This window comes from Bufo gargarizans, chromosome 3, assembly GCF_014858855.1.
Source record: "Bufo gargarizans isolate SCDJY-AF-19 chromosome 3, ASM1485885v1, whole genome shotgun sequence".
NCBI lineage: Eukaryota > Metazoa > Chordata > Amphibia > Anura > Bufonidae > Bufo > Bufo gargarizans.
In genome coordinates, this window is record NC_058082.1 from 413,585,024 (window position 1) to 413,606,677 (window position 21,654).

The 21,654-nt window shown below is 42.3% G+C and overlaps 1 protein-coding gene across 1 annotated transcript in view; it reads left to right on the forward strand.

Moving 5' to 3' along the window:
- NDUFS6 (NADH:ubiquinone oxidoreductase subunit S6) overlaps positions 1-21,654 on the forward strand; it is a 105,790-nt gene that overhangs the window by 32,002 nt on the left and 52,134 nt on the right. The window contains exon 2 of the mRNA XM_044288382.1: positions 7,484-7,537. Coding sequence (XP_044144317.1) covers positions 7,484-7,537 — 54 coding nt within the window. The remainder of the gene's footprint in view (positions 1-7,483; positions 7,538-21,654) is intronic.

Below are 21,654 nucleotides of genomic sequence, written 5' to 3' on the forward strand. Positions count from 1 at the left end.
TCAATTACCGGCATACTCTTCATACTCCCTTTTTCACCCTTTTAGATGCTGTTATCTCGCTTGATCACGGCATCTAAAGGCTTTATTGCTGTTTGTGGTCATTAGATACGGGTTTGAAACAGCATAGACCCGCCGGCGAGCACACCCACAAGCAGGCGCCTTGTTTGTACTTTGATCCAGTGCCGTAAATGTATAGCCCTGGCAGTGAAGGGGTTAATAGGTCTTTTATTATCTTGCTCCAACACCATTTGGACAAAAGGAGCTTTTACACTGCGCTGATGAGCAGACAGTTAGTTATTGGGAAGAAAGTGTTCCATCTTACAATTGCCTGCTGAAGCACTGCATTTACAGAGGTGTGCTGATTACATAGCCATGATCTGCTGGCCAGAAACAATGACTGAAGTGTCTGCATCAAAGATCCTTTCACCTGATGATGAACAAGTGTTGCTTGTTCTTCGGGGGAAATGCAGCACCTTTAGGGCTGTTTCACACGAGCGAGTCCATTGCGGGAATCGCGCTCCGTGTGAGTGAGATCCTCTGCTCTGGACTTGCAGGAGCGCACAGCATTATCATGATTTATAATGCTATGTGTCTCTGCATGGCCTTTTTTCCACAGAATCATAGTAACAAAACTGTCAGTATGATTCTGTACAAATAAGGTCAAGCAGAGACACATAGCATTATAAATCATGATAATGCTGTGCGCTCCTGCAAGTCCAGAGCGGAGGATCACACTCGCACACGGAGCGTAATTTCCGCAATGGACTCGCTCGTGTGAAACAGTCCTTAGGCCTCTTTCACACTACCGTATGGCTATTTCAGTGTTTTGCGGTCCGTTTTTCACTTTTTGATTTTTTTGTTTCCTTTCCGTATGGCGTATACAGTAATTACATAGAAAAAATAGGGCTGGGCATAACATTTTCAATTGATGGTTCCGCAAAAACGGAACTGATACGAAAGACATACGGATGCATTTCCGTATGTGTTCAGTTTTTTTTGCGGACCCTTTGACTTGAATGCAGCCATGGAACGCGATTTGTGGGCAGTAATAGGACATGTTCTATCTTTCAACGAAACGAAAATACGGAATGCATACGGAGTACGTTATCTTTTTTTTGGTGTGAAAGAGGCCTTACATGGACAGTTTCATACGAACACTTGTTCCCAATAATGTTTATTGCCCATAATCTGTCTGACGAATGCGCCTTAAAGGCTATGTACACACAATTTTTAAAACCATGATTATTGCATTGTGCATTTTGAGCTAAAATCATTTTTTTGATTGGTCTTTTAAAAAAATAAATAAAAATATGGTATCCTTTTTTTTCTGTACAGAGCTGACATGCTGTAGTGGCAGCCTGTGGATTTTCTGTCTTTTCCGTCATCTGGGGAACAGACTTCTTATCTCTGCTCAATGCCCTTATAAACAGGCATAGCTCAGTTCTTCTATTACTGCTGTGTTTATGACCTCTCAGAAGTATAGAGATAAGGTTTATTAGATGACCAGCACAAAGTGAAAGTACTAAACAGATAACCCTTTGTGACAGAACAGTTCAATGTATTTAAGGCTACTTTCACACTGGCATTTTGGCTTTCTGTTTGTGAGATCCGTTCAGGGCTCTCACAAGCGGTCCAAAATGGATCAGTTTTGCCCTAATGCATCAGTTTGCCTCCATTCCGTCTCCATTCCTCTTTGGAGACAGACACCAAAACTCTGCTTACAACGTTTTGGTGTCCGTCTGACGAAACTGAGCCAAACGGATCCATTCTGACACACAATGTTAGTCAACGGGGGCAGATCCATTTTCTAAGACACAATAGAAAACGGATCCGTTCAGTGTTTTCAAGACGGTGTTTTTCGGTGTTCAAGACGTCTTTGGCTATGTTAAAGATAATACAAACGGATCTGTTCTGAACGGATGCAGATGGTTGTATTATCTCAACTGATCCGTCTATGCAGATCCATGACGGATCCGCATCAAACGCGAGTGTAAAAGTAGCTTAATAAAGGCTAATTGAAAAAGTGCTTTTTATTTTATTTATATATATATATATATATATTTTTTTACCAAAAATAAGCAACATGCAGTCATTTAAAAAAATTGCCTCAAAGGTGTACATAGCCTTTTAGGCTACTTTCACACTGGAGTTTTGGCTTTCTGTTTGAGATCCGTTAAAGGCTCTCACAAGCGGTCCAAAACGCATTCGTTTTGCCCTAATGCATTCTGAATGAAAAAAGGATCCACTCAGAATGCATCAGTTTGCCTCCGTTCAGTCACCATTCTGCTCTGGAGATGGTTACCAAAACGCTGCTTGCAGCGTTTTGCGGTCCGCCTGACAAAGCGGAGGCAAACGGATCCGTCCTGGCACACAATGTGAGTCAATGGGGATGGATAAGTTTTCTCTGACACAATCTGGCCCAATAGAAAACAGATCAGTCCCCCAAGACATAATACAACCTAATCCGTTCATGGCGGATGCATGCGGTTGTATTATTGTAACGGAAGCATTTTTGCAGATCCATGACTGATCTGCAAAAACCGCTAGTGTGAAAGTAGCCTAAGACTGCTGTATGAAACATTGGTCTTGGTAAACTCCATGAGCACACTGGGGGAGCTTTACCAAAACAGCTGTAAAGGAAAACTGGCTTGGTTGTCCGTAGCAACTTGTGTTGAGCAAGGCAAGCTTTGGATGAAGCATCTGAATTCACTTCTTTCAAAACTTCTGAATACTATAATACAGTTATACATCTCCGTACAGTATTAGAATGTATGGGCCCCCATGAGCCGAAGCTAGTTATTCATGAAGTCGCATGTGACTTCATTGAGTAACTTCGGTAATTGATTTTTAAAGTGTAAAACCACATTAAAAATCAATTACCGAAATTATTCAATTATTCAAGTCACACGCTACTTCTTGAATAACTTCTTCGGCTCATTGAAGCCCATACTTTCTAATACTGTACGGAGATGTATCTCCACTTCCACAGTATTATTCTGAAGTTTTGAACAAAGTGACTTCGGATGCTTCATCTGAAGCTCTCTTTGCTCAACACTAGTAGCAACCAATTGGATACCACATTTCATTTTTAAGAACTCCTTTGGAAAATGAAAGGTGGAAACTGGTTAGCTGCTATGAGCAACTAAGGCTACTTTCACATTTGCGTTCGGGGCTCCGCTTGTGAGTTCCGTTTGAAGGCTCTCACAAGCGGCCTCGAACGCAGCCGTCCAGCCCTAATGCATTCTGAGTGGATGCGTATCCGCTCAGAATGCATCAGTCTGGCAGCATTTGGTCTCCGCTCAGCAGGTGGACACCTGAACGCTGCTTGCAGTGTTCGGGTGTCCGCCAGCCGTACGGAGGCAAACGGATCCGTCCAGACTTACAATGGAAGTCAATGGGGACGGATCCGTTTGTAACATCCCCAAAAAATAATATATCATTCCCAAAATGCTATAAACATGAAGTAGACATATGGGGAATGTAAAGTCATCACAATTTTTGGGGGTATTTCTATGTATTACAGAAGTAGAGAAACTGAAACTTTGATATTTGCTAATTTTTCCAAATTTTTGGTAAATTAGGTATTTTATTATGCAAAAAAATTAATTTTTTTGACTTTATTTTACCAGTGTCATGAAGTACAATATGTGACGAAAAAACTATCTCAGAATGGCCTGGATAAGTAAAAGTGTTTTAAAGTTATCAGCACTTAAAGTGACACTGGTCAGATTTGCAAAAAATGGCCTGGTCCTTAAGGTGAAAATGAGCCTGGTCCTTAAGGTGAAAATGAGCCTGGTCCTTAAGGGGTTAAAATCCTGCAGTTTACTTTTCGCACTGGCCACTAAGCTTAATAATACAGGTCCTTCTCAAAAAATTAGCATATTGTGATAAAGTTAATTATTTTCTGTAATGTACTGATAAACATTAGACTTTCATATATTTTAGATTCATTACACACCAACTGAAGTAGTTCAAGCCTTTTATTGTTTTAATATTGATGATTTTGGCATACAGCTCATGAAAACCCCAAATTCCTATCTCAAAAAATTAGCATATCATGAAAATGTTCTCTAAACAAGCTATTAACCTAATCATCTGAATCAACTAATTAACTCTAAACACCTGCAAAAGATTCCTGAGGCTTTTAAAAACTCCCAGCCTGGTTCATTACTCAAAACCGCAATCATGGGTAAGACTGCCGACCTGACTGCTGTCCAGAAGGCCATCATTGACACCCTCAAGCAAGAGGGTAAGACACAGAAAGAAATTTCTGAACGAATAGGCTGTACCCAGAGTGCTGTATCAAGGCACCTCAGTGGGAAGTCTGTGGGAAGGAAAAAGTGTGGCAGAAAACGCTGCACAACGAGAAGAGGTGACCGGACCCTGAGGAAGATTATGGAGAAGGACCGATTCCAGACCTTGGGGGACCTGCGGAAGCAGTGGACTGAGTCTGGAGTAGAAACATTCAGAGCCACCGTGTACAGGCGTGTGCAGGAAATGGGCTACAGGTGCTGCATTCCCCAGGTCAAGCCACTTTTGAACCAGAAACAGCGGCAGAAGCGCCTGACCTGGGCTACAGAGAAGCAGCACTGGACTGTTGCATGTCATTCGGAAATCAAGGTGCCAGAGTCTGGAGGAAGACTGGGGAGAGAGAAATGCCAAAATTCCTGAAGTCCAGTGTCAAGTACCCACAGTCAGTGATGGTCTGGGGTGCCATGACAGCTGCTGGTGTTGGTCCACTGTGTTTTATCAAGGGCAGGGTCAATGCAGCTAGCTATTAGGAGATTTTGGAGCACTTCATGCTTCCATCTGCTGAAAAGCTTTATGGAGATGAAGATTTCATTTTTCAGCACGTCCTGGCACCTGCTCACAGCGCCAACACCACTGGTAAATGGTTTACTGACCATGGTATTACTGTGCTCAATTGGCCTGCCAACTCTCCTGACCTGAACCCCATAGAGAATCTGTGGGATATTGGGAAGAGAAAGTTGAGAGACGCAAGACCCAACACTCTGGATGAGCTTAAGGCCGCTATCGAAGCATCCTGGGCCTCCATAACACCTCAGCAGTGCCACAGGCTGATTGCCTCCATGCCACGCCGCATTGAAGCAGTCATTTCTGCAAAAGGATTCCCGACCAAGTATTGAGTACATAACTGAACATAATTATTTGAAGGTTGACTTTTTTTGTATTAAAAACACTTTTCTTTTATTGGTCGGATGAAATATGCTAATTTTTTGAGATAGGAAATTTGGGTTTTCATGAGCTGTATGCCAAAATCATCAATATTAAAACAATAAAAGGCTTGAACTACTTCAGTTGGTGTGTAATGAATCTAAAATATATGAAAGTCTAATGTTTATCAGTACATTGCAGAAAATAATGAACTTTATCACAATATGCTAATTTTTCTAGAAGGACCTGTAGATGCCACTTTTTGGTCTGTACAGATCTCTTTACTGCAGTTACCTGCTTATCTGTCATTCTAATCCTGCCTGTAATGATATCATCTCTGTGTATAGATTAGACAGGATCCACCATTCATAAAGTGTGATTGTGAAAGCTTATCTATTCTTTCCTAGTACAATTACCACTGCACAGAGGATGCCTACAAAACTCTCCCCATAAAGGTTGAGGTCCCCTCCCATCTATTATGCTTATGGCCAATGGGGCTGCCATAAAGCATTTTTTGTAATGCTTTCCAAATGCTGTTAAAGAGGACCTTTTAATAGGTTCAGACATTATGAAATAACTAGCAGGTGATGTAGGGCATAGTTCAGGGATGTAATAATGCTTACTAGTTTGTCTGGGCATCGCTCCGTTCTCCCGCTGTGCCCCCCTGCAGTTTTCCCGGCTGGTATGCTAATGAACAGCATCGGTACAGGGAGGAGGAGACTGCCCTGTTTCTCAATGGGTGTCTTCTTCTCCCTGGCTGTAGCGTGGTCCAATCACAGTGGAGAGCGCCACAGCCAGGGAGAAAAAAAAAAAAAAAACTCACCTTCTCACCATTGAGAAACAGGGCAGTCTCCTCTTCCCTGTACCGATGCTGTTCATTAGCATACCAGTCGGGTAAACTGCAGGGGGGCACAGCGGGTGAATGGAGCAGCGCCCGGATAAACTAGTAAGCAATATTTCATCCCTGAACTATGCCCTAAATAACCTGCTAGTTATTTCATAATGTCTGAACCTATGAAAATTCCTCTTTAAAGGGAACCTGTCACCGGGATTTTGGGTATAGAGCTGAGGACATGGGTTGCTAGATGGCCGCTAGCACATCCGCAATATCCAGTCCCTATAGCTCTGTGTGCTTTTATTGTGTAAAAAACACGATTTGATACATATGCAAATGAACCTGAGATGAGTCCTGTCCCTGACTCCTCTCACATACAGGACTCATCTCAGGTTAATTTGCATATGTATCAAATCGGTTTTTTGACACAATAAAAGCACACAGAGCTCTGGGGACTGGGTATTGCGGATGTGCTAGCGGCCATCTAGCAGCCCATGTCCTCAGCTCTATACCCAAAATCCCGGTGACAGGTTCCCTTTAAGAACAGCTCGTGCAAGATATCTGCCCCATAATCATGCTCAGATAATTGATAAAAAAAATGATAATCTGTAATGAGAAAATAAAAACAGATTAGAATATAAGGATATGTGCCACTATCTGATTTTTAACTGACAGATATAATTTTGGGTGACACAGTTCCTTTAACTGCTCCTATCCCAGTTCATGGTACAGAATAAGGCCTCATGCACACGACCGTTTTTTTTTTTTTTTTTTTAAGGTCCGCAGGTCCGTGATCCGTGACCGTTTTTTCCTCCGTGGGTCTTCCTTGATTTTTAGAGGATCCACGGACATGAAAAATGAAAAAAAAAATCTAAGTCAAGTTTGCCATTTAATGATGGGAAAAAACGGATCACGGACGCGGATGACAATCTTGTGTGCATCTGTGTTTTTTCACGGACCCATTGACTTGAATGGGTCCGTGAACCGTTGGCCGTGAAAAAAATAGGACGGGTCGTATTTTTTTTACGGCCAGGAAACACGGATCACGGATGCGGCTGCCAAACGGTGCATTTTCCGATTTTTCCATGGACCCATTGAAAGTCAATGGGTCCTCGAAAAAAAAAACGGAAAACGGCACAATGGCCACGGATGCACACAACGGTCGTGTGCATGAGGCCTAATGCAGATCAGTACTCTGACATAAACTAATCACTTGAACACTAATGTCATTGGATCTGGGAAGCAGAATTCTAAAATTCAATTAAGTGTAAATCCACTTTCACCTGCAACAAATGGTATTTGGCTACAGGCTTTTTATTTCAAGCCTGTTACACAATAGGGGGCAAAGTTATTTGAAGATTGAGGGGGGGCTATGTGTAAAGATGATGATTTTACTGAATAATTAATTGAAAACAATTTTCTGTGTTTTTTTTATTTTTTATGATTTTAATAAAACTATACGTTCATTTTTAGGTTTTTGATGAAGGTGACTACAGAAAAGTAAGATTTGCTGGAAAGCAGAAGGAGGTAAGTCTTTTGAGGAGAACAGTTGTTTTTTTTTTTGTTTTTTTTTGTTCAGTTTTATAGCTTTGTTTTTTTTGTTTTTTTTTACCGTGATTCCTCCAAAATTTCTACTATGTTTAGAGCTTATTTAATACTTAGCTTCGACCTATAAAGATAAGAATGTTCACATGCAGCTGTTTTTTTACAGATATTTCTGCCCCTGAAAATTCATTCCATAGGTCTGAACTGTAACGTGTAGATGAGTGAGACAGTTAATTAAATTTCAGCCATGTTTGACTATACTCAGTTTTGTATGGAATAATTTAGGCTGTGTGAGGATTCCCTCTGGTAAATAGGGTGTGTGGCCGCAGTACCAGAGGCAAATTACCAGGTTTTAAATCAAACTTCCGTGTTTATTCACACATAAAGCAAAAACAAAATGTCACTTTGCAGTCTTGTTGTTAGTTCACACACAATGGAAAGTCCACATAGCAAAAATCACCTTGGTGGCAGTTCTGCCTCAAAGTCCAAATACAGGCTTTAGGTGGCCGGTTCCCCTGACACATGGGTCTCCGCTCTCCAGCCCAGTACAGGCCTCAGATCCCAGCACACAGACCACCTAAGCTCCACTGTCAGACAGAGATAATCCTCTCTACCTGGCAGTGCTGGCTGGTTTTATGCCTGGCAAAACCGTCCTGGAACGTGGGAAGTAGTCACCCACCCAGCACTTTAACTACTCCCAGTAAGGGCCATCCCAGATCAGCTATTACAGTTATAATAAATAGCAAGGTGTCAAACAGCTACTGCTGCTGACAGAAAACTGGCTCTTACTCCACCGAGACCAGAAGCCTTGGTGACACATACCTTCTGTCAATGACTTCCTACAGCTGTTATAGTATGTTTTCATTTCACCCACCATGACTGCCACAAGGATTGACCCTTGACCTCTGTAGGGGAAGGAACACAGAGAGAGTTTAAATTAGCCTACCCACCCTCTCCCCTCAGTGTTTCATGTCCCTACAGGGGTCAGGTCAGAGAGAGGCCTCTCTCATGAAGGAAGGTGAAGATTTTGTTATTTTATTCCAGGATGGGTCTATTGGGGGCGGGCAACCCTCTTTAGCTCTTACCACACATTGAAGTATCCTGGATCCCCCTGTCCTCCTGCAGCCTATGCTAACGCTGGGCAGGGGGAATAAAGGAGGTGCTCACTGCCCAGCCGCAGCCTCCACCGCTCCTAAGAAGCTCCTGCGCTCTTTCCCTCCGTGGGAGACAAGCTGGAAAAAGCTCCCCCATGTGGTATTAAGGGGGAAGTACAGGGCCACGCATTCACTTGGCGTGTTCTACAGCAGTCACAGGGGACGGTCATGTGACCGGCGTGATCGTGTCACATGAGGAGGCGGAGTTCGGCCCTGCACACACCATAAATGCGGCAGGGCCAGGAAAATGACGTCAGATGTCAAACTAGCCCCTTAAAAGTGCGGGCAGGCAGCAGAAGGACCGAGACTTAGGTCCAGCATGTTAGCAGCAGATCCAGTCAAAAAAACGCATGGATAACCCCGATCCCTCAACAGTGGCTCCTATTGTGAGTTCCCCAATGGGGAGAAAGTATGTGACATGTATTTTATGCATACAACTTAAATACATGGTTGCTCTCTGGTTCTTTTTAATAGGGAAGTAAAAAGACAAAAATTAAACTTTAAGAGGACCTTTCATTTTTTTAACCCTAGTCTAATTAGGGTCTTACTTTATAGGGTGGCCCCCACTGATTTAACCACACTTATTTTTTTTTCCCGCCTTATATTCTAATTAGCCGAGTTGGTTATACTAGGCAGAGACTGAAGCGGTTCTCCCTGGCTGTGAGCGCATCCAATCAGTGGATCCAAAAGTGCGATGACATCAGTGGGGGCTGCCTTATAAGGTAAGACCCTAATTAGACTAGGGCTAAACAGATGAAAGGTCCTCTTTAAGTCTCTGAAATGTGCTATATGCACAAAAAGGCTGCCTGAAAACTACAACAAAAAGATCTGTAAAGAATGTATTCAGGATCTATTAAAAGAAGAGCAGCCATCTATTTTATCAGAAGTCAAAAATGACACAGGAAGAAATTAAATCTTCACTCGCCTCATTTTCAGCCCCCAGTTCCTCTCCAGTACCTACTTCTACTAAAAAAAAATAAAAAAAAGTTTTTCTGTTCTGTCTTCTTCTGATCTTGAAGAATTAGATGAATATGCCTCCCCCAAATTTTTGGGAGAAGACAATCTATCTGAGGGGGAATTGATTCAGGAAGAGAGAAAATGATTTTTCTATGGAGGAGTTGGATGGACTTTTAAGGGCGGTCAGATCAACAATGTGCATTGAAGATTTGCAAAAGCCTAGAAGTGTGAGATGAAATGTTTGGCAGTTTGAGAATTAAGGCTACTTTCACACTTGCGTTGTTTGATTCCGGCAGGCAGTTCCGTTGCCTGAACGGACTGCCTGATCAGGCAAACTGTATGCAAACGGATGTCATTTTTTCTGACTGATCAGGCATTTTTCTGACTGATCAGGATCCTGATCAGTCAGAAAAATGCATTGCAATACCGGATCCGTTTTTCCGGTGTCATCAGGCAAAACGGATCCGTTTTATTTTTATTTTATTTTTTTCATTTTTAAAGGTCTGCGCATGCGCAGACCGGAAGGACGGATCCGGCATTCCGGTATTTTGAATGCCGGATCCAGCACTAATACATTCCTATGGAAAAAAATGCCGGATCCGGCATTCAGGCAAGTCTTCAGTTTTTTTCGCCGGAGATAAAACCGTAGCATGCTACGGTTTTCTCTTTTGCCTGATCAGTCAAAACGACTGAACTGAAGACATCCTGATGCAAACTGAACGGATTACTCTCCATTCAGAATGCATGGGGATATGCCTGATCAGTTATTTTCCGGTATAGAGCCCCTGTGACGGAACTCTATGCCGGAAAAGAAAAACGCAAGTGTGAAAGTACCCTAAGAAAGCCAGAGTATTCCCTAGACACACAAACATCAAAGATATGATATTAGATGAGTGGCTGGATCCTAAAAAAAGGCTAGGAGTCTCCAGGGAATTCAGAAATAGTCTGTTATTTGATGCTTCTGACTTTGAATCTTTGAAACCCTCACAAATACGGGATCCTATTGATCGAAAAGCAGATTGTCTGCTAAAAAAGGCTTGGGAAACTTCCATTTTTGGAGTTAAAACAAACATTGCAGCTACATCAGTCGCAATATCAATGTATCTATGGCTAAATGAGCTTGAGGAACATTTAAAAAATGAAACGCCAAGAGAGGAATTAATAAACTCTATTTCGCTCCTAAGGTCAGCTACTGCTTTTATGGCGGATGCTTTTGCCAAATTAGTAAGATTTGCTACAAGAAACTGAGCCTTATCTAATTCTGCTAGTCGCGCCCTGTGGATGAGGTGCTGGTAAGGGGATAAAACGTCAAAATCCAAATTATGCTCCACAGCCTTTTTGGGCGAGTGTGAATTCGGCCCAGTTCTGCAGCTTCCGTTCTGAAATTCTTCCGCACCAAGAATTTTTACGAAATTGGTGATAGAAATGATGGCATTCTTCAGATAAAAAGAGGTAACAATTATACCATATCTAGGCGACTTTCTTGTATTCGGAAGAATGGAAGAAGACACGCTCAGAAACACAGATTTCTTCATAAAAAATTTTGAAACTCCAGGATGGATAGTAAACAGGAAGAAATCCTTTCTGCAGCCAGCAACAAAAAGGAAGTTCTTGGGCATTCTAATGGATTCAAAGGAACAAGTTTATCTTTTGCCAGAGGAAAAGATATTGGACCTGAAGAGAGAGTTAATAAAATTCCAGTCTCATCAGTGCTGCTCAGTAAGAGAAGCAATGAGTGTTCTAGGTATCCTGACTTGGTGTATAACCTCAGTAGCATGGAGCCAGGCACACACACGAATAATCACGGATTCTAAGAAACTGGAACAGGAATCAGTCATCATTAGACAAGAAAATTCTCATTCTCAGATTTGTGAAGCTGGACTTGAACTGGTGGAAAAGAACCTTCAACAAGGAATCTCTTGGCACAGAAGGCCATACGGATGCCAGCAAGTCAGGTTGGGGTACAAAAGTAGGAAATCGGGTGTTTCAAGGTCTATGGCAGACATTAAGAGGTCTAACATATAGTAAGAAAATGCCATGTGAAAATACTGTCAGACAACACCACGGCAGTACAAAAAAAAGCCAGTGGAAATAATATATAAAAAATAATATCAACTTTATATTTTTATACATATCATGTAATAAAGGAAAAAAGGCAAGATGGACATGATATGCAGAAAAGCGAAGGGCATTCCCTCAAATGGACAACCATTACTTCATTTAATAAAGTTGATATTATTTTTGATATATTATTTCCACTGGCTTTTTTTGTTATGACATTGTGCGTTGTCTCAGGTGGAGTGTTGTGCTGTCGGCGGTAGACAGAGAGGTTTTGTAGGTTTACAAACGCCACGGCAGTAGCCTACCTAAAGCACCAAGGGGGGACAAGATCTCCAACATTGGAACACCTGACAGCAAAAATATTCTCTTGGGCAGAAAACAACATCCTATCTGTAATAGCAATACATCTCAAGGGGTCCTTGAACCAAGAAGCAGATTTATTTTTTTAAGCAGGACGATCTTAGATCCGGGGGAGTGGTCCTTTTAAACCCGTCAATATTTAAAAAAATAACAGACCGATGGGAAACTCCAAAGATGGAACTATTCGCAAAAATGCAAAATCTCCAATTCTGTTCTACTTACCAAGGATTTTCTCTGTGGCTTAGAGATGATTTCCCTTTAGTTTGGAATTGAGACCTGGCATATGCCACCCCCCCCCCCCCTTCTGGCCCAAAAGGAGTTGGTCTCCGATTCTGAAGCAGATTTCGATCGAAGAATCTTGGATTTTCTCACACGGGAACCAGTTTGTCATCGAAACCCAAAGATCTTCAAGCTAGCAGCTTGGATCTTGAGGGAGACATCCTAGGGTACTTTCACACTAGCGTTGTTAGAATCCGGCAGGCAGTTCCGGCAATCCGTATACAAACCTAAAGCGTTTTTTTCTGGATCCGGTGAAATACCAGATCCGTATCATCCGGAATAACAGATCCGGAATTTAAATATTTTTCAAAGATCAAAAGAGAAACCCGCTCCTCCTATATACCGGTGCATGTGCAGACCGGAAAATCAGATTTGGCGATGCGGCAATTTCAGTAACACTTGGTACCTGATCCGGCATTAATACATCTATATGGAAATTAATGCCGGATCCGGCAAGTGCGGTAATGTTCCGGGATTTTGGCTGGAAAAAATATTTTTTTTTCCCGGTCAAATACCGTACAAGGGACGGAATGGGAGGCATTCTGATGCATACTGAATGGATTGCTTTCCATTCAGAATGTGTTAGGACAAAACTGATGCATTTTTTTTCCCCGGTATTGAGACCCTTTATCCTAAGACAGCAGGGTCTCACCGACGACGTAATCAATACTCTTAAAGCCAGTAGAAAGAAAGTCACCTCCGTTATTTATTTTATGGAAAAAGTTCTGCGGCTGGTTAGGGAATCCAGCTCCAAATAAATCAAAACCAGTTATTCAGAAAATTCTAGATTTTCTTCAGCAGGGTCTAGATCTGGATCTTAGACCTAGCACTTTAAGGGTTCAGATCTCTGCATTGAGTATTTTCTATGATATTAAATTAGCCAAACATCACTGGATTAGGCTCCGTAATAATGGGGCCGCATCCGTTCCGCAAATTGCAGAACGGGTGCGGACCCATTCATTCTCTATGGGGACAGAATGGATGCAGAGAGCACACTATGTGCTCTTCACATCCGCATTTACGGAGCACGCCACTGATCTTCCGGTCCATGGCTCCCGAAAAAAATAGTCTGTCTCTAGGTTAAGACCTTCCATAAGACGTGTTCCGCAGTGGGACCTTTTTAATATTGTTCTTTAAAGCAGCTATCATTTAAAACTGCCTTCCTCATAGCCATTACCTCTGCAAGATGAATAGGTGAGATTCAGGCTCTTTCATCCAGGGAACCCTACTTATCTATATCTGATGAAAGAATTTCTCTCAGATTAGACCCGTTTTTTATTTATTTTTACCAAAGGTAGTATCTACTTTCCACAGAAATCAGGAATACATTTTACCCTCATTTTGTAACAATCCTAAAGAACAGTTTTATTCTTTGGATGTAAGAAAAGCTATTATTCATTACCTAGAGGCCACAAAGTCGTTCCAGAAAGATGTTAATCTCTCAATCAAGTTTGCAGGTTGCAATGGTAAAGGCTTTCTAGCGCCTCTATAGGTAGGTGGATCAGATCCACTTGCCTAGGGGATATACAGCACCAGCGTGAGGAGTTTATAATAATAGATAAGTCCAGTATAAGGAGATTAATATGAGAGATATATAGAAAATTCCGTGCCATGTCAGCAGAATAGGGACTTGAGTAGTTGCTATATAATTAGGATCCATCCAACCACGCAATTTAAAAGAAAATGAATGAATATCAGTTATTAAATCTAGTAATATAGAAATTCTTAAGTGTTGACCTCTCCTCCGATCATGCGATCGGAAGATATACGTGATCGAGATAGGCGGAATGAGGGAAGTAACGCTATGGGAAGACTCCTCCTTTGGTCATGTGGTAAGGTTATGTGATTTAGTCATGTGATGCACGTGACCAGATGGGGCGGAACAAGGAAAAGATCACGCGGGACAACTAATGAAGAATGACATCACAGCGCATGCGCAATGCGATAATGAAGATGCCAGAAGTATCGAGGCGAAAAGCGCGATGTATCCTTAATGGACAGATCCCACAGCCTGAAGATGGTGGTAAGAAACAGAAATTAACACCTGAATTGGATAAAGAGATGTGTAATTTTTTTTGTGGATTTTTTTTTTTTTTTTTTTTTTTATATATATATGTAAGGGGTGGCACTGACTGGAATAGGTGGAGTTAAGTTGAACCAATTGTAGCAACTGGGAGACTAAATATGTTCACACATGCTGTATAAGTTTGAGCTTGATAAAGACCATAAGGTTGAAACGTTGCGGTTTCGGTGGAATAAAGAAAACCATTAAGATATTGGAGTGCCACAGTTTTCCTTTACTATTCTCAGATCCACTATTGCTATCTGCTATATCACTCAGGGTCTCCAGTGCCCCCCAGGTATTAAGGCACACTCTACTCGTGCAATGGCCTCTTCTTGGGCTGAAAACGCTGGTGTTTCTCTGGACCAAATTTGTAAGGCAGCCACCTGGTCTAGTATAAACCCTTTCATCAAACACTGCAGGCTAGATGTATCATCCTTGGACAACCTGAGGTTTGGCAGATGAGTTTTACAAGCAGTTGCCCCTCCCTAGGATAAATATTATCTGTTAGTTCTCCTTGTGGCCGTCATGATGGATGAAATGGAAAACCGGAATTAGACTTACCAGTAGTTGTTTCATTGAATCCACCATGACTGCCCAAAAAATAAAATTAAAATGAGTGAGTCTGAGAGTGTAAAAAAATAAATAAAATTATATACAGTGCAGGCCAAAAGTTTGGACACACCTTCTCATTCAAAGAGTTTTCTTTATTTTCATGACTATGAAAATTGTAGATTCACACCAAAGGCATCAAAACTATGAATTAACACATGTGGAATTATATACATAACAAAAAAGTGTGAAACAACTGAAAATATGTCATATTCTAGGTTCTTCAAAGTAGCCACCTTTTGCTTTAATTACTGCTTTGCACACTCTTAGCATTCTCTTGATGAGCTTCAAGAGGTAGTCACCTGAAATGGTTTTCGCTTCACAGGTGTCCCCTGTCAGGTTTAATAAGTGGGATTTGTTGCCTTATAAATGGGGTTGGGACCATCAGTTGCGTTGTGGAGAAGTCAGGTGGATATACAGCTGATAGTCCTACTGAATAGACTGTTAGAATTTGTATTATGGCAAGAAAAAAGCAGCTAAGTAAAGAAAAACGAGTGGCCATCATTACTTTAAGAAATGAAGGTCAGTCAGTCCGAAAAATTGGGAAAACTTTGAAAGCGTCCCCAAGTGCAGTCACAAAAACCATCAAGCGCTACAAAGAAACTGGCTCACATGCGGACCGCCCCAGGAAAGGAAGACCAAGAGTCACCTCTGCTGCAGAGTATAAGTTCATCCCATTCAACAACCTCAGAAATCGCAGGTTAACAGCAGCTCAGATTAGAGACCAGGTCAATGCCACACAGAGTTCTAGCAGCAGACACATCTCTAGAACAACTGTTAAGAGGAGACTGTGTGAATCAGGCCTTCATGGTAGAATATCTGCTAGGAAACCACTGCTAAGGACAGGCAACAAGCAGAAGAGACTTGTTTGGGCTAAAGAACACAAGGAATGGACATTAGACCAGTGGAAATCTGTGCCTTGGTCTGATGAGTCCAAATTTGAGATCTTAGGTTCCAACCACCGTGTCTTATGCGACGCAGAAAAGGTGAACGGATGGACTCTACATGCCTGGTTCCCACGTGAAGCATGGAGGAGGATGTGTGATGGTGTGGGGGTGCTTTGCTGGTGACACTGTTGGGGATTTATTCAAAATTGAAGGCAAACTGAACCAGCATGGCTACCACAGCATTTTGCAGCGGCATGCTATTCCATCCGGTTTGCGTTTAGTTGGACCATTATTTATTTTTCAACAGGAAAATGACCCCAAACACACCTCCAGGCTGTGTAACGGCTATTTGACCATGAAGGAGGAGAGTGATGGGGTGCTGCGCCAGATGACCTGGCCTCCACAGTCACCGGACCTGAACCCAATCGAGATTGTTTGGGGTGAGCACACACATACAGGCAGGATCTACTAGCAGAGTAGACTATATTAAAGAAACACCCAGGGCATTTGTAATATTTTTTGTGGGTACCTGTACACATCAGTATCCGCAATAAGAAAATCAGAGTAATATTGGAAATAACTGAATCCATTGTTTAATCCATTTTTATTTTTGATATTTTATCATATGTGCATTTTTATTGTATTTTAACCAGATACAGTTACAATAAATTGTTTAGACTCCGTCAGGCTCCGTATGTATGAGTGTGCCAATCTTCTATTGACAGTTATTTAAATTGAAGGGTGAATTCATCAGATTGTGCACCTTCCGTGATTGTGTGGCTAGTGAGCTATTTCCAAGAAATTTACACAAAGTTGTGAAGAACTCCCCAGTAACCGTTCTGTTATTTTACCTCCCTGCTACTTAATCCCTGAAAAAAAAACTGAGGTCATTTTCCTCATAAATCCTTCCTGACTCCAGTCAGGCAATCAGAATAACTCACGGGATCAACTACCATTCTTCTGAATTCTAATAACTAAAAACCTGTAATATTACACTCCAGAAATACATCCAGGCCCCTCTTTTACTCTTAGTGAATTTACAATCGCCACCTCCTCAGGCAGAGAGTTCCATAGTCTCACTGCTCTTACCGTAAAGAATCCTCTTCTATGTTTGTGTACAAACCTTCTTTCCTCTAGACGCCTGATATATTTATACATAGTTATTAGATCTCCCCTTAGTCGTTTTTTGTTTTTTTTTTCTAAACTGAATAACCCTAATTTTGATAATCTTTCAGGGTACTGTAGTCCACCCATTCCAGTTATTACTTTAGCTGCCTTTCTCTGAACCCTCTCCAGCTCTATGTCTGCCTTCTTCACAGGAGCCCAGAACTGTACACAGTACTCTGTGTGGTCTAACTAGAGATTTGTGGCAGGTCTATGTTCTCATCACGGGAATCTATGCCCCTTTTGATGCAACCTATTATCTTATTGGCTTGGCAGCAGCTGCCTGACACTGGTTTCTACAGCTTCGGTTTCAATGTTTTACCATTTAGTATGTACTGGCGACATGTATTTTTACTTCCCATGTGCATAGCCTTAAATTTGTCATTATTAAACCTCATCTGCCACTTCTCTGCCCAAGTCTCCAATCTATCCACATCCCTCTGTAGCGGTATACTGTCTGTTGTTTTTTTTTTTTGTTTTGTTTTTTATAATTACTTTACATCGTTTAGTGTCATCTGCAAAAATTGATATTTTACTGTGCAAGCCTGTGCAAGATCATTAATAAATATATTAAAGACAAAAGTGCCCAATACTGACCCCTGAGGTACTCCACTAGTGACAGTGACCCAATCTGAGTATGTACCGTTAATAACCACCCTCTGTTTTCTATCACTGAGCCAGTTACTTACCCACTTACAGATGTTTTCTCCCAGTCCGAGCATTCTCATTTTATATACTAACCTTTTATGTGGTACAGTATCAAATGCTTTGGAGAAGTCCAGATATACGACATCCATTGATTCACCACTGTCGAGTCTAGAACTTACCTCCTCATAGAAACTGATTTAAATTAGTTTGACATGACGACCTATCCCTCATGAAGCCGTGCTGATAGGGTGTTATTCACTTATTTTCCTTGAGGTACACCAAGATAGCATCTCCTAGAAAACCTTCACACAGTTTAGCCATGACCGATGTTAGACTTATCGCCTATAGTTTCCGGGCTCTGTTTTTGGACCCTTTTTGAATATTGGCACCATGTTTGCTAAGCGCCAATCCCGTGGAACACTCACTGTCAATATAGAGTCCTTAAAGGGAGTCTGTCAGCAGATTTACCCCTTTTTAACAGTTGCCATACCGCTGTAGCCGCAAAACAGACGATTAACACAGTACCTTGATACGCTTTGGTGGACTTTTAAATCTGCCAAAAACGAACTTTGATGAGGGCTCGCAAGTGCCCAGGGCGGAGTCCACCGGGTTGGAGCCCAGGCAGCTCTGCCTCTTCGGCTCTTATCCCCGCCCAGCCTCCTCCTCTGCTCGCCTATCTGTTGTCTCTCCCCCTCAGCGAGATCCCGCGCCGACGCGATAACTTCCTTGGTCGGGGCATGCGCATAAGCTACTGCGATGCCGTGTCAGCAATGGGCATTGCAGTGCGCATGCCCCGGCCAAGGAAGTTATCGCATCGGCGCGGGATCTCGCTGAGGGGGAGAGACAACAGATAGGCGAGCAGAGGAGGAGGCTGGGCGGGGATAAGAGCCGAAGAGGCAGAGCTGCCTGGGCTCCAACCCGGTGGACTCCGCCCTGGGCACTTGCGAGCCCTCATCAAAGTTCGTTTTTGGCAGATTTAAAAGTCCACCAAAGCGTATCAAGGTACTGTGTTAATCGTCTGTTTTGCGGCTACAGCATAATGGCAACTGTTAAAAAGGGGTAAATCTGCTGACAGACTCCCTTTAACTATAAGAAATTAGGATCTGTCTATTACATTGCATACACCCCCGTAGAGAATTAAGTAATCTGGTGCCAGAGATTTGTTTTCTTTTTTAGCTTTTTAAGATGTTGCTCCACTTCTTTCTGTGTCAGACAGGCCACTTTTAATACGGAATTCACTTTTGCATTCTGCATTTCATTTGACTAAATACAGTGGAGAAAAAAAATACTTAAAGGGAACCTGTCACCTCTACTGTGCTACCCTCAGTAAGCGTTTCTAAATGTTCATTGTATTACCCTAAACATATAAATTACACTTTTCATTTCATTTGCAGACAAATTCAGTAAGTATTATGCATTTTTGTACTTCCCGCCTTTTATGCAAATTAACACGAGTCATATCTTACTTGTGTGACCAGAGAAGTCATATTTTCAAGCTCTGGCTCATCTCAGGTTAATTTGTATATGTATCAAATAGTTTTTTTTTTTACACAATAAAAGCACAGAGCTTGCCGATGTGCTAACGGCCATCTAGCAACCCATGTCCTCAGCTCTATACCCGAAATCCAGGTGACAGGTTCCCTTTAATAGCTTTGCTTTCTCCTCATCGCTTTCTGCAATCCCCCCCCTCATCACCCTGTAAAGGGCTGACGCCTTCAGATTTATACTTTTTACCATTTATCTAACTAAAGAACATTTTAGGGTTAGTTTTACTCTTTTGCAATGAATCTCTCTGTCTCTAGTTTTGCTGCTTTTTATGTGTCTTTTTGTCTTTTACATAGTTAGTTATTTTTATTTATTTCCTTATAGTTTTTCAATGCTTCTTCTCCTCCTGTTTTTTAAATGCATTATTTTTGTCATTTTTGCTTTGTTTACATTTTTATTTATCCACTTTTTTTTTCTTGTTCCTTAGGCTACTTTCACACTGGTGTTTCTGGGTCCACCTGTGAGATCCGTTTCAGGGCCCTCACAAGCGGCCCAAAAACGGATCAGTTTAGCCCCAATGCATTCTGAATGGATAAGGATCTGTTCAGAATGCATCAGTTTGGCTCCGTTCCGTGCCCATTCCGCTCTGGAGGTGGACACCAAAACGCTGCTTGCTGCGTTTTGGTGTCCGCCTGGCGATGTGGAGCCAAACGTATCTGTCCTGACTTACAATATAAGTCAAGGGGGACGGATCCATTTACAGTGACACAATATGGTGCAATTGTAAACTGATCCGTCCCGCATTGACTTTCTATGTAAGTCAGGACAGATCCGTTTGAATTTCACTTAGGCCTCATGCACACGACCGTTGTGTGCATCCGTGGCCGTTGTGCCGTTTTCCGTTTTTTTTTCGCTGACCCATTGACTCTCAATAGGTCCGTGGAAAAATCGGAAAATGCACCGTTTTGCAGCCGAGACCGTGATCCGTGTATCCTGTCCGTCAAAAAAATATGACCTGTCCTATTTTTTTGATGGACAACGGTTCACGGACCCATTCAAGTAAATGGGTCAGTGAAAGAACACGGATGCACACAAGATTGGCATCCACGTCCGTGGTCCGTGGCCGTAGGCTACTTTTACACAGACTGATCCGCAGATCCGTCTGCATAAAAGCTTTTTCAAAGCTTTTTCAGAGCTGAGTTTTCACTTTGTGAAAACTCAGATCCGACAGTATGTTCTAACACAGAGGCGTTCCCATGGTGATGGGGACGCTTCAGGTTAGAATGTACTAAAAGAAACTGTGTACATGACTGCCCCCCTGTTTTTAACTCATTGGTGGCCAGTGCGGCCGCCCCCCCCCCTCCCCCCCTGTTTTTAACTCATTGGTGGCCAGTGGGCCCCCCCTCCCTCCCCTGTAGTTAACTCGTTGGTGGCCAGTGGGCCCTCCCCCCTCCCTACCCCTCCTAATTAAAAGCTTCCCCCCCTAAGCATTGGTGGCAGTGTAGCGTACCGATCGGAGTTAAAAAAAGCGGGGGGGGGGGGGGGGGGTCTGCCCCCTGCTGCCTGGCAGCACCTGCCAGGCAGCAGGGGACAGTCATGTACACAGTTATTTTAGTATATTCTAACCTGAAGAGTCCCCATCACCATGGGAACGCCTCTGTGTTAGAATATACTGTCGGATCTGAGTTTCACGATCTAACTCATATCCGACAGTATATTCTAACATAGAGGCGTTCCCATGGTGATGGGGACGCTTCAAGTTAAAATATACCATCGGATCGGAGAAAACTCAGATCCGATGGTATAAAAGGGACTCCTGACTTTAAATTGAAAGTCAATGGGGATGGATCAGTTTGCAATTGCACCATATTGTGTCAACGTCAAACGGATCTGTCCCCATTGACTTGCATTGTAATTCAGGACGGATCCGTTTGGCTCCGCACGGCCAGGTGGACACCAAAACGACTTTTTTTTCATGTCCGTGGATCCTCCAAAAATCGAGGAAGACCCACGGAAGGAAAAACGGTCACGGATCACGGACCTATGGACCCCGTTTTTGCGGACCGTGAAAAAATACTGTCGTGTGCATGAGGCCTTAGACTTAGACTTTTTGACAGAGTAATGCAGACTGATCTGTTCTGAACGGATACCAGCGTTTGCATTATAGGTGCGGATCTGTCTGTGCAGATACCAGACAGATCTGCACCTAAACGCAGGTGTGAAAGTAGCCTTACCCTTTTATTCCCATAAGGTATGTACCTCTCACAAGCAGAGTTTATGATGGTTTTAAAAATATCCTATTTAGTGGCTGCATTTTTTATTTTTGAAAACCTATTTTTGTGCCTCCCTGAAGAAAAGCTCTTTTGAATGACAATAGGAAATGTGACTGTCTAAATATGAGTTAGTCTGTCATTCCCTTATTCCCATGAA